The sequence below is a fragment of the Pelodiscus sinensis genome, chromosome 19 (genome assembly GCF_052426305.1).
Source record: "Pelodiscus sinensis isolate ZL-2025 chromosome 19, ASM5242630v1, whole genome shotgun sequence".
Taxonomy (NCBI): domain Eukaryota; kingdom Metazoa; phylum Chordata; order Testudines; family Trionychidae; genus Pelodiscus; species Pelodiscus sinensis.
This window is the reverse complement of record NC_143070.1, coordinates 29,422,867-29,436,504: the sequence shown is the minus strand read 5'-3', so window position 1 is coordinate 29,436,504 and position 13,638 is coordinate 29,422,867. Positions and strand designations below refer to the sequence as shown.

General features: G+C 49.2%; 1 protein-coding gene and 1 non-coding gene across 2 annotated transcripts; both read left to right on the top strand.

Moving 5' to 3' along the window:
• Window positions 1-204: 204 nt before the first annotated feature.
• On the top strand, window positions 205-8,342 carry LOC149522801 (uncharacterized). Its single transcript, XM_089771028.1, is given in 5 exon segments — window positions 205-1,131; window positions 1,636-1,836; window positions 5,704-5,883; window positions 6,156-7,617; window positions 7,619-8,342. Coding segments are annotated over 5 exon segments (1,947 nt in total). The 5' UTR covers window positions 205-1,103; the 3' UTR covers window positions 7,695-8,342.
• Window positions 8,343-13,152: 4,810 nt separating this feature from the next.
• TRNAE-UUC (transfer RNA glutamic acid (anticodon UUC)) lies at window positions 13,153-13,224 on the top strand. The gene has a single exon. It is a non-coding gene; the product is annotated as a tRNA-Glu (tRNA).
• The last annotated feature ends 414 nt before the right edge of the window (window positions 13,225-13,638 follow it).

The window sequence follows — 13,638 nt, the reverse complement described above, 5'->3', positions numbered from 1 at the left end:
GGGAGCCTGGTGCCCGCTGGTTCCCGGCCCCAGGAGCCGAGCCCCGCCCCCCCAGCCAGCCCGGGAACGAGATTTCCTAGATGGGGGGGGGGGGGGCGCTTTGAAGCCCCTTCCCGCCCTGCCAGGGGCGCGGTGCCTAGTGGGAGGGGGGGCAAAGCGGGGTCCCCTGCGGACGAGCTGTGCTCTGGGATGGGAAATTTTTGAAGTGGCCCCGGGCCAAAAATTGTTGCCCACCCCTGTGCTAGTGTCTCGTGTGTCAGTCCCTGCTGGCTGACAGCGATATTGCTCCATTGCCGTGTGGGGGCTGCTAGAAGGAGCCTCCGAGCTCTTCACTGCAAAGCTTGTGGCAATGAGAACCCCTTAGGCCATGTATCTGTTGAAGCAGCTTATCCCATAGCGTGTAAACTCAGGGGTGCAGGACAGTGGTTCCCAGCCTGTGGTCAGCAGACTCCTAGTGCTCTGCAATGGTGCTGTATGGGGTCTGTGAAAAGTTTAAAATACAGATTAAAGTAAATGTACCGTGTACAAAACACTTATGTATTTGAATTAATAATATTGTACGTTGTGTAATTATAAATATATATTTAATATTTTATTTCCGTGATCGTGTTTTCAAATAATGGAGTGTTTGAAAACACCTATTTTGTTTGGTGGGAGGGGCGTCCGTACAATTTTAATAGATTGAAAAGGCATCCATGTGCTCAAAGAAGTTGGGAGCCCACTGCTGTTGGAGCTTTCTTTTGCTTCTGTTTTTGTCCAGGGCCTAGTGGAATGGGACCCCTTGTGCTATGCTTAGGTCTATTAGATGCTGTGACTACTCATTTTCTTTGAATGCTTGTTTGGTTTATATGATTTCTGGTTGTCTATCTTGTGTCATATTTGGCGAGACCCTCTGACAGGTAGCAGGAGTTGTCTTGATCAAGAGCTTGGTTGTGCCAACCGGTGTCTTGCTCCCCCTCTCGTGTGATGGCCTGGGCTCTAATGTGAAGTGAAATGTGGATCATCCTACACTTGTCAGCTGGAGCATATATAAAGCCAGCAGGTGTAACTGAACCTGGGACTGCATTAGTCTCTTGCATGGCCTGGACTTCCAGGATCCACGCATGGCTCAGCCTGGATCCCCTTTAATGGGTATGTCAAAGTGTCCCAATTTATCCAGGTAGATTCAGGTATTGCTTTAATTCAATCGGGGTACCATTAGGTGTCTGATTAAATACATGAAATAATGATCCTGCCTGATGGTGTGAATCTCTGAGCCTTAGACTCTCATCCTGCAAACATTCAGCAGCAGCAACTAGGGGTTTGAAATATAGGAGCCTCAATGTAGACACTTACATCCATGTTCAGGCAGTTGAATACAGGGCTTGTTTTTCAGAACTCCTCGGTGCTCAGAATCAAATCCCATTCCTGCAGGTGCAGGAATGTTGAAACTCAAACCATGTATTGAGAGAAATGCATATGGTTTTTGGGCTCTAACTTGTGTGTGTTGCTTATAGAATATCTAGACTCAAACTTTTGCCCAAAATGGCAGTATCTGGCATGTGTCACCAGGGATAGAGTCTGGGGAGAATGGGGATGTGGAAAGGGTTACAGCCCCTTCTGAAATATCGCCAATTGCTCTTCTCCTCCTGCCAGGCTGCAGAACACCCATGTCTGTCTCCAGCTCAGCCCCCGGCCTGCAGAGCCAGGGAGAAGAGATGGCCATGGTGGAGCTGGTGAGCTTCAAGGAGGTGGCTGTGTATTTCTCTGAGAAGGAATGGGCTCTGCTGGACCCGGGCCAGAGAGCCCTCTACAGGGATGTGATGCAAGAGAATTATGAGGCTGTGAGCTGGCTGGGTGAGGAGCCCTAATGAAATGTTAAGTAGCATGTTCATTTGCATTTTGTTTACCCCTTTTGCAATATACATTGCATACGTTACAGGAAAATGTACATTCCTTTTAGAGTGTAATACTGTATTATGAAAGTTAGCCATATACATTTTTGTGTAAAATGGAACTATTTCCTTTGTGCTCACAGAGTTTTCATATACTAGTCTCAAAATAATAGTCTGGTTATCAGCCACCTTATGGCTCAGTGTTTCTAAGATTGCTGTTTTCCTGTGATTCTTTCACTATAGCTCTTATTTTCTATCTTACCAAGAAATAAGATGCAGAATCTCTTCCATTTGCCTGGTTCTGGCTGCCCCATGTAAGAGCCACAACTTGGTTTATGAAAAGATATTGAACTCTTCATACCTTTAAGATTAAATGCTAAATACCAAAAGCCAAGCAACACTAGTTACCTGTGTATGGCAAGAAAGTGTCTTGTCAGTTTTACAATTTGAAATGAAATGGCGTTATTAAAAACCAATTCATTTCATGCTTTCAGAACAGAATTTTACAAATCATGATTGCTGGTTAAATTCTAAAACCCTTGTGGGGGGGGGGGGGGAAGAGAGAGAGAGAGAGAGAGATTGATTGATTGATTGATTTTCATAGACATGCACCTCAGATTGTCTCCTTGCCTGGATTATTTACAGACATTTCTTTTGGAAGGGCCCATTTTTCCATCAGAATAGCTGCAAAGAAACCAAGAATTCGTTTCCTATAACAATTTAAGTCAATAGCATGTACACAACATTCAACTGCTCAGTTCCTCCCCACGCTTTGCAGATTTAACTTCTCACTCGCTTTTTCCTTAAATTGCTAGCTTTTATCTCCCAAAATGACCATACCAAGTTCCCTCCATTCACAGGAATCTGAATTCCCTGGGATTGTACGCTTTTCCGTACTCCTCTCACTATGCTTTCCCCTGTCTGACAGTTGTTAAAGTTTACCTGTTGTGTGCCAACTTGTCTGGGCCTCAGTTGTATTTCTTGTGCTGAATGGTACCCTTCCATGGACACAGGCCTGTTTCAATACCCATTTAGCAAGGAGAATGGCCCTCTCAAATAGCCTCCACCTCTCCTGGCCCTGAAGAAATTTTTAAATGCCCTCTTTTTGTATACCTCTGGTGGGAGTGGAAAGGCATTTTTCTTTAATGTGCCTGCTTGACCCTTCAGAGGCAGATTCTTTGATTTAAGGTGATTAAAAATCCATACACGTCTCAGTCTTTCTGGCTGCCAGCACACACTTATGGGTAACAACGTGCTTCTTCAGCAATTTGCTGCATAATTTCTATTTTACTTCTAAGATTAGTAACTTCCTCCTGCAAGCCTACCAGGCCCTCACACAGAGCCTGTATCAGCCAGCCACTTTCTTCTCCTGGGAAATTGTGAATGAAAGAGAGCATTCTACCCATCCCTTAATGGTCAGCCAATCCTGACATTCCCCAGAGGAATACTCAAAAGGTCCCCCTGTTTTCCTGTTAACTTTATGATAAAATTCCTAACAGTTGTTGCAGACTTATCCAAGCAATCCGTCAAGATGGGATCAGGCATGACTGTCCCCTATAATCCTGTTTGTAATGCCAGATGTTAAAGAAGAAACAGGATACTCGGGAGTGGATTGGGTATACACCTCTTTATTGCAGATACTCATTCCCCTCAGGTACCCAACACTCCCTTGTGAGTGAGCAATGTTTTGGCACCAGTTACGCTCCTTTATCCATTTTAGTATGTTAATTCACATGTCTTATCCGCATAGACCTTATTCAGTAATGTTAACTCCCATATGATGAATATTAATAGGCAGGTGATATATATTATTATACCCGCCCCTGTTTACAGGATTTTCAGTTAGATCAGCACTTTTCTGCATTACAGACTTCTCATGTCAGAAGGTTACAAAGGATGTGACCCTGAAAGTATTTTTAGAGAGTAAGTAAAAATAAGCAAGACACAAAACAAGACACTTCAGTACAACTGTCTTTCTAGGCTGCAAGAATGACAGGAAATATCCAGTTTATAACATCAGAAAGGACAATGCCTACTCTGGCCAGCCCCCTACCACTGTTGTATTCTTTCCTGGGCCCCTATTAATTCCTACATATCCCAACAGCTTTCAGCGCCATGCTCTTTTCTGGGGCACAGGGGAGTCAGACTCTTAAGGGCCATGCTAATTCATCCCCATCTCTCCAGCTTTCAGGGGCCAGAACCAGGATACGGTCCAGCCTACATTATTTCTCATTCACAAACCATTCACCTGCCTTCCTTGGATTAGTTCCATGTGTTGGGAGGGCTCTAGGTTCTGCAGGTTTGGAAATATGCAGGAGTTTAGCTCCAGAACTTTGTGTGGGTCAGCAAGCCCCCCGGAGCCCACAGATCATTACAACTCCTAGTGAAGGCAAGACACCATCCTCTGTCATTGAGATGTGGGGATTCAATGGGCCATACCCCTCTTCCCCCAACCAGAGTGATTCTCAGAACAGAAGGTTCATTAGGTCATAGAGATACTTCATAATCTAGGGCAGTTGTCCCCAACCTTTAGAGGCTCCCGGGCGCCCGGGTGGTGGGGCTGCGTGTCCGGGGGCACGCCAGGGGACGGGGATGCCCTTGCACCCGGCGCCGGCATGTACCCCGGGGCTGGGGCCGCCCGAGCGCCTTGTGCTGTGGGTGCAGGGCCAGCGCTGCCGCGCGCCTGTGGCCGGCGCCGGCACCAGCGCCGCTTGAGCGCCACACGCCTGAGCGCCTGCATGTGCCCTGGGGCTGGGGCCCCCCGAGCGCCACGCACCCGGCGCTGGTGCGTGTTGCACGCCTGGGGCCGGCGCCTACCCAGGTTGTCGGCGGGCATGCACAAATGCCCTGACAGGCGCCATGGCACCCATGGGCACCGAGTTGGGGACCACTGGTCTAGGGATGTAAATGAGTATTGGACTGATTAACTACCATTAAGTCTAGGCTTGTGTTTTGGAAACAGGAAAGGGGGGAGGGGCAGAAGCCAGTGCTGTTGGAGGCAGCCGAATGGGTGGGGACACTAGGGGAGGCTGCTTCAAAGCATCTCTGCCTACGGCAGATCTCTGGGACTGCCCCACAGAGAAGCGCTGCTGGACCCAGCAAAAGGCAGGACTGAGTAAGCCCAGCTCAGCTCAGCCCAACTTCTACAACATTTTAAACTGCAGCGGGAGTAGCTCCTGAACGTGATGAGAGCTGGGACTGAGTGCATCTTCCCTTATTGACTAATAGTGTACTCGATAACAATTCTGTCAACTACACTAAGTTAAATACCCACTTCTTAACATCCCTAGAACAGACTTGTTAGCACAGGACCCAAGAGCAATCGGTACAATCCATGTTAGGGAGAAGGGGGCCCAGAGCCAAAGACCCTGCCCCTCATCTCTGACCACATGTAAGGGCAACTCACTTCCAGCTGCCACTGTTCATCCCTGGCTGCAGCCAGCCCTGTCTCAAGCCTTTCTCTAGCTTCACAAAGGTGTTGTCTGGTCACACCCCGCACCCAGGCTCAGATTACCGTGAGCCTGGGCAGTTGTGAATATGCTGGCTTGGGCATCCTCCCACAGTGAGTCACCCCCATCTAGATAGTGTTGCAGTGCCCAGGGAAACTGAGGCGCACGGAGGGTTGCCATAGTACAGCAGAAATCACATGCAACATAACTCTCTCACAGTCCTCACCCAATTCTGCCCGACAAGTCTGTTGCTCTCAAGTTGTCTGAGTTACCACAGTTTTCTGTAGACTTGGTTTGAGCACAGGGAATCTTCCTTGTGACACATACTCTACCCCCAGATTCCATGTGTCTTCACCTTGCCTGATTTCTCCCCTATGCAGGATTCTCCATTTTCAACCCTGACCTGATTCTTTGGCTGGAACAAGGGGAAGTGCCGTGGGCTCTGATTCTCAAAGAAACAGAGCTCCTGAGACAAACTGGTGCGGTTGAGGAGTCAGGGAAACTGAGCCAGAAACTATCCGGTGAATGCAGGCAGAAGCTGGGTTTCCCCAAAATGAGCAGTGAGTAAGAGACCTGACTTCCACCCCATGTCTCCCAGGTAGGGCTGCAGGTGTTATCCTGGCAACCACCTGTCACAGCTCCCCAACCATCATGTTAGCTGTCAAGAGTTTCCTCCATTGGGGATGTTTGGGTGGGGTGTGGAAGCAGAATCCAATGTCTCACTTTCCCAAACTATTACTGTTTTGTGCTTTCTGTCTTTGCCATTCCCCTGTGGGTCCTTTCTCCCCACTACAGACAGTGAGTTCTGCCTTGATTCCCTCTCCCCTTGCAGGTGCTAGGACAGTGAGGGAGAACAATGAGAATCAACAGCAGGATGGTCCTGGCACCATAGAATCACAGGGAATGTTTCTGGAAGGAGATGAAAGGGATTCTTCCCAGTGTGTGAAACAGAGGGAAACCTGGGGAAATCAACACAGGGCAGAAAGGCAATTGGACAACAATCCAAGCAGGAAAACAGAGGAATCCGTGGAATGTGGAGGAGGATCCAAGGATCCCAAGGAAATTTTATCCCAGCAGACAAATCACAATGGAAAGAAACGCTGTGATGAATGCTCAGATTGTGAGAAAATATTAAGTGAGAAGTCAGGCCTTATTCTGTCCCAGAGAGGGCACACAGGAGAGAGACTCTGCAAATGCCTGGAGTGTGGAGAAAGTTTGATTGATCTGTCATCCCGTATTGAACCTGAGGTTACCCCCATGGGAGAGAAATCCCATAAATGCTCTGAGTGTGGGAAAAGTTTCACTTTCAGATCACACCTTAGTAGCCATCAGAAAACCCACATTGGAGAGAGACCATATAGATGCTTGCAATGTGGGAAAAGCTTCAAACAGAAGTCAAGCCTTATTGTACATCAGAGAATCCACACAGGAGAGAGACCATATAAATGCCCTGAGTGTGGAAAAGATTTCACTGAACGATCAACCCTCAGTAGGCATGAGAGAACCCACACAGGAGAGAGACCATATAAGTGTTTCCATTGTGGGAAAAGTTTCCGATTCAGTTCAAACCTTTTTATCCATCAGAGAGTGCACACGGGAGAGAGGCCGTATAAATGTCAGGAGTGTGGGAAAGCTTTTGCTGTACACGTATACCTCCTTAACCACAAGAGAACCCATACAGGAGTGAGACCATATAAATGCCACGAGTGTGGGAAAGGATTCACTGAACGATCAGCTCACTATAGACATGAGAGAACCCACATCAGAGTGAGACCATATAAATGCCAGGAGTGTGGGAAATGTTTCCTTTCCCAATCAGATCTTATTAAACATGAGAGAACACATACAGGAGAGTCACCATATAAGTGCCATGAGTGTGGGAAAGGTTTCACTATACAATCAGCCCTCAGTAGACATGAGAGAACCCACACGGGCGAGAGACCATATAAATGCCACGAATGTGGGAAAAGTTTCGCTGAACAATCAGCTCTCATTAGACATGAGAGAACCCAGACAGGGGAGAGACCATATAAATGCCATGAGTGTGGGAAAGGTTTCACTGTACGATCAGACCTCATTAGACATGAAAGAACCCACACAGGAGAGAGACCGTATAAGTGCTTCCATTGTGGGAAAAGCTTCAGTGTGAGTTCATACCTTTTTGTCCATCAGGGTGTGCACACGGGAGAGAGGCCATATAAATGCAACAAGTGTGGAAAAGATTTCACTTTTCAATCAGCCCTGAGTAAGCATGAAAAAACCCACATGGCAGAGAGACCATGTAAGTGCTTTGACTGGAAAAAGGTTCAAAGAGAGGTCACACCTTGTAAGCCATCAGAAAGTGCACACGCGAGAGAGAGAGACCCTATAAATGTCAGACGCTTCAGGGGGTAGCTGAATGAGTCTGCACAGCAGGGGTGACCAACCCGTTAGAGACAAAAAGCCAAAATAGAGGTGGTGGTGGGGCATTGTTGAGTGAAAAGACCCCAAAGACATGCACTGGGAGAAAATAGGTGCTGATACGCTGTCCTGTGGCATGCCATCACAAAAAATGCACTGGGAAGGGGTGAGGTGTGCAAGCTCTGGGAGGGAATTTGGGTGCAGGAGGAAATAGAGAAGATGCTGGGTCAGAGAGGGGTTCCAGGCTGGAGAGTGTTGGGGTCAGGTAGAAAGTTGGGGTTCTGTGCAAGCTGAAGGCTTGTGGCGGTGAGGGTGCAGGAGTTTGGGCTGGGGTGCATGTGGGGCTCAAGGAAGGGAGGCTGGGAGTATAATGGGCTCGGGACAGGTTTGCGGTGTGTGGATGGTGCAGGGGTGTTGCGGCAGAAGATTGGGGATGTGGGGGTGCAGGAGTTTGGGGATGTGAGAGGCTCAGAATGGGGGATTCCAGTGTATGAGAGGGATTCCAGTGTATGGGATCTGGGAGGTTGCAGGAGTGTTATGTTGCTGTGACCAGATGGGGGCTTGGTGGCCAGGCTTCATTTTTAAATAAAATGTCAAACACAAAAGGTTTCAGTGTTGTCTTTATTTATGGGGGGAGGCGGGGGCGGGGAACCTCTTTTGAGTCGGGGTCATTGACCCACAGAAAAATCAGTCAGGGCCACAAAAGTGAGATGCAAAAAAACCACCCATCCAAAAAACCCCTAAATCTCACTAATGTGGCCCCAACTGTGTTGGTGGGGGCAGGGGAACAGGTTGCTGGGGCACAGTGCTGGGGGGTGCTGTGGCAGGAGGCTGGGACAGGATGCTGGTGGGTACTGGGGCAGGGGGTTGGTGGGGTCTGGGGCAGGGTACTCAGTGGAGGTCTGGCCAGGGGGAAGGTACAGAGACAGCTGGGGCTGTTCTTCCCTTCCCCTCCATTACCTTCTCCTAAACAACTGGTGCACATCCTGAAATGCCTGGTCTGTTGCTCTGCCGGGATCTTCCTGCTGCCTCCCTGTGCAGGGGGTGTATGTGTGTGTGTAGGAGTCTGAGGACTGCATGCCAGCTCCAACTTCTCAGGAAGCGTACACTTCCTGGCTACATCTACACTGGCCCCTTTTTCGGAAGGGGCATGCCAATTTTGAAAGTGGGAATAGGGAAATCTGCGGGGGATTTAAATATCCCCCGCGGATTTAAATAAACATGTCCGCCGCTTTTTTTCCGGCTTGGGGAAAAGCCGGAAAAAAAGCGTCTAGACTGGCCTGATCCTCCGGAATAAAGCCCTATTCCGGAGGATCTCTTATTCCTACTTCAAAGTAGTATGCTGTATGCTTCCTGAGAAGTTGAGCTGTCATGCAGTCCTGGAATTCCTATTCCTTTCCTCCCTCTGCCCCCAGAACAGGCAGGCAACGGGGAAAAGTCCGCGTAGTATGACAGCAACGTCATTTCAGGAAGTGTGCCAGCTGTTTAAGGGAGGGGAAGGGCAGCCTGCGCTCTTCTTGAGACACAGGACCTAGTTTGTAGCTATGAGACTTCTCCCTGCTCGCCACAGGAAGCCAGTGTGCTACCTCCATTTTCACTGGCAGTAGCATCAGCGAGGGCTTTTTGGGCATGGGAGGGAATTAGGGGGCGCTGGAACACCTCGCAATCAACTGGTCATGCCCCTGCAGTCGACAAGTTGATCGCTATTGACAGGCTGGTGACCACGGCTCTAAACTCAATCCTTCTTTCCCCTAGAGCCAGGACCACTGCTCTAATCCAGTCCCCTTCCTCTTTCTCAGAGCCAGGCACAACTCCTTCCTCTCTCCCCCCCCCCACTCTAACTCAATCCCCTTCCCCAGAGCCAGGTACCCCCCCACTCTAACCCAATTCCCCTCCTCTTCCCCAGAGTGAGGCACCCCCTCTCCTCTAACCCAATCCCCCCCAAGCCAGACACCTCCCCTCCCTTCTCTAACCCACTTCTTCTCCCCCCACTTTCCCCCAACCTTATGCTCAGGTCCTGGAGCTACTGCCACCACGTGCACCCGGGATGCCATGTGCACCCCCATACACACCTGATCCCCCCCCTCCCTTCTCCAAAGCCAGGCATCTCCCCCCCCATAACCCAATTTCCCTCCCTTCCAAACTTATGCCCAGATCCCAGAGCCGCTACTACACCTGAAGCCCTCGCCACTGGTGAAGCCCCTGTTGGAGTCACTAGCTATGCTGGGATGCAGACTGGGACCTGTGTGCAGCCCAGCCTGCATGTGCAGGAGATGATGCAGTGCTCTGTGAGCGGAATGGCATGGGCCATGAGCACACATGCGGCTCAGAGCGTCCCAACCATGAGCGTGGTTAACCTGAGCAGTTCTGGGTTCCAACCCGATTCCATCAGGAGCTGCGATTTCTTTCTTCATGAGCCATGGGTTGGCCACCGCTGCTGAACAGGCTAAACAAAAAACAACCACAAGCGGTCTGGTAGCACTTTATAGACTAAGGCTACATCTATGCTGCAGCCTTCTGCAAAAGCTTATGCAAATGAAGTGTGGAGTAGAATATTGCTTTGTTTCATTTGCATACTTAATTAGCAAGCTGTTTTTGTACAAAAGGCTTTTGTACAAAAAGGAGCCATGTCTTCAAAAAGTGAAACAGCTGAGCACTCTGCAGAGAACAGGCCATAGCGCTGCTGGGAGAGGCTCCATCATGCACAGACTCTGCGCAGGGCCAGACTGCTGGGAGGAGGCTCTGGCCATGGACTTTCCTCCCCTCTCTGTTACCTCCTGCACCTGGGGCTGAAAGGGACGTGGGCTGCCAGACAGTCCTGCCCAGCTGCCTTCCCCAGTAGGGCTCACACATTGTCCCCAATTGTAGCCAGACAGGAACCCCCTTGTAACATCTATTTTTGCTTGCCTGGAGCATACAGGGCACACAGAGCAGAAGGCCCAGGCTGTGTGACCGTGAATGGCTGTAAACAGAGATACACCAATTGCTGACCAAGAGGCTGCCAAGGAGTGTCCTTGACTTAACCTATATTGATACGAACACACAGCCGTCCGCGGGGGGAGGAATCTCTCGCCCAGTAAAAAAATGTCTAGTACTCACAATTTAGTTATCTCTCTTGCAAGTGTAAATTAATTTGAAACTTGCTTGTAAGAACTGGCGCCATAAAACGGACCAGTACAATTCGGCATCTTAGATAAGAAAGAGGATACGGGCCCCCAGGGGTATATAGATGGGTCCAGCAGCGCATTTTCTCTGAGTGTCAATCTACCATCTATCTGCTGGTCGGGTTAGGTGTTTGATCTCCCGAGGTTCCAGAGGGGACGCCCACCTCATATTCGTCTTTCCTAGGAATTGAGAGACCAGCCCTGGCCTGACACGCTGGAGTCGAGAGGCACAGAAAGGGGTAAAAATTGTACCTGGATGTGGTCCTTTGTTTAAGTATATATATACATAGTGTTAGAGCTCTTTAACGATTAAGCTGTCACTTGGTACCATTATTTCTATTTTCTATCTTTATTTTCTTTGTAACCATTTTTAAAATCTGTATTTGTTAACAGTTAAGAAAGAGAGCAATAGCCATTGTAATCATATGTTTTTATAAGTCTTTTAATAAACCTGTAACTGTTTAAGCTTTAACCTGACTCCTTCAGTTGCTGTAATAGAACCAAGCACAATTTAAAAGAACTTCAGCCGGTCATAAAGGGACAGACACAGGGAGAGCTTGGGCGTTTGGATCTGTGTCACTCCCAGGTGACAAGATCCGTTGGGGCACCTTTTCAGCCTTTCCTAGGCTGCCCGCTGCGAAGGAACCCCTGTGTTCTAGCAGCTAAAATCTAAGGTGTAATAAGCTCTTCCTATATAACGGGGCGTGTGTTGGCCTGCTGGCCACCCTCTGCAATGGGACCCCGGTCCTAGCAGTAAAGACACGGACGTTAAACCTTTTCTCAGAAACATACACACACACACTGCCCTGACCGTTGGCTGACACCAATGCACTGGCCTCGGCCTGAATTCTTGCTGCCCTTGGGTGCACCCAAATGCCCCTTCTGCGGGGTGGGAGGCTCCCCAGCTCACACCCCTCCTGTCACACTTGGTGCCGTGAGAACAATGCTTGCAAAGGGGTTTGATTTTCCTCCATTTCCCCTTGCTGCTGCGCTAAAAGAAATCCTGAACCCGGACCCTTCTGTTGCTGGAGAGATGGAAATGGGGCCCTTCTTTAACTCACATTCTCCATCTACAGGCAATTCACTCTCAGCTTTCACCAGAGTTGTAGAAAGAAAAAGTCTAGTCCCGGAGTCCAGCTTTAGTAGAACCAAAGAGAGAACCAACTGCAATTTCCATCTTCTGAGGAGAAGGGAAGAGGATTTTCTTCTCCTCAGTTCTAGCAACATCATCCCAGGGAGGAGAAAAAATAACCCTCCGCCGGCTGATTGTCCCCTGTCAGCTTCTCAGAAATGCCTCCACGGTTTTCTTGCAGGGAGTCTCCTTCCTCAGTGTTGTCCTTGTGACCTTTCTGGAGAGTTCTCCTTTCCCAGGACTAACTGACCTAGAAGGCAGATGTCCCTGTGGAGAAGGAAAGAGCCTCCAAAAGGCCACACTCTATTCAGCAGGGGAATTAGCTCAAGTGGTAGCATGCTTGCTATGCATCTGAGAGGTAGTGGGATCAATGCCCATGTTCTCTAGTGTTGGGAGAAATCCCTGTTTTCCTTTTTACTGGCAGAGCCAGTCAGGGGGCTAAGTAAGTGGCTCCAGTAGCCCCCTCCTCTCACCATTTCCTACTTGCTGTCCCCAAAAGCCAGCCACACTGGGGCAGAGAACTGCTGAACACCAGCCTTCATGGAACTTCTTCTCAGCTGGGGAAAGGGACAAGCTAGGGGCGATGGGACAGAGGTTTATGCGATGATGACAGGGGTGCAGAAAGCAAATAAATTATTTTTTCTCCTACTCAAGAACCAGGCTGACAGAATGAAACTGGTAAGTAACCAAGTTAAAAATAGACCAAAAGAAGCATTTTTGCACCCAGTGGAACTCCTTGCCAGAGGATGTTGTGAAGGTGAAATCTACAAGAAGGTCCAAAAAAGAACTGGACAATTTAATGAGGAAAGGTCAATCAATGGCATTTAACCAGGATGGACAGGGAAGGTGTCCCTAGCTGGTGTATTCCAGAAGCTGGGAATGAGCGACTGCAGGGATCACTTAATAACTGTCTGTTTTGAGGATTCCCTCCGGACAATGAAATTGGCTGCTGCCCTGAGACAGTACCCTGGGCTAGTTGGACAACTGGCATGGCCCAGTCTGGCTGTTTTGATGTTCTGTTTGGCTGTTCTTGTCCCCTCTGGGCAAAGGAGAATGGACCCTCCATCCTGAAGTGGACAGAAAATGGCCTGCGAAAGGCTGGTGTAGGTGAGCAAAAAAGGGTGTTTCAGGTGTCCCTGATGGTCTAGTGGTTAGGATACAGTACTTTCACTGCTGTGGCCTGGGTTCGATTCCCACTTAGGGAAACCAGACTGAGATTTCACATGGCCACTGGCTTGTCATTTTTCTCACCTCATTACCATATGTTACAGCAGCTGAGACCCAAGAGGTTACTTCAGGCTCCTTCCCACCTCTCCCTCACTGCTAAAACAACACTTGCCATTTTCAGAAGGGACAGAGCTGTTGACTCAAACTGCACCTCCCCTCTCCCACGCAGGCAGCCCTGCAGGAAGCTCTGTGGCACACACAGCACTAGCCCAACGCACAGTCAGGTCGGCACAAGATCCATTGGTTCAGTTTGGTTTTTGAAGGAGACAACACGGAACTGGCTCTAGCCCCCACTCAGTAACCTGGGGAAATGACCCACCAGGCCTGGGCCCCTCGGAGAGGCAACGATTCCCCACTGGCCAGGGAAGAGCCTCCCTCTCACACAGTCATGG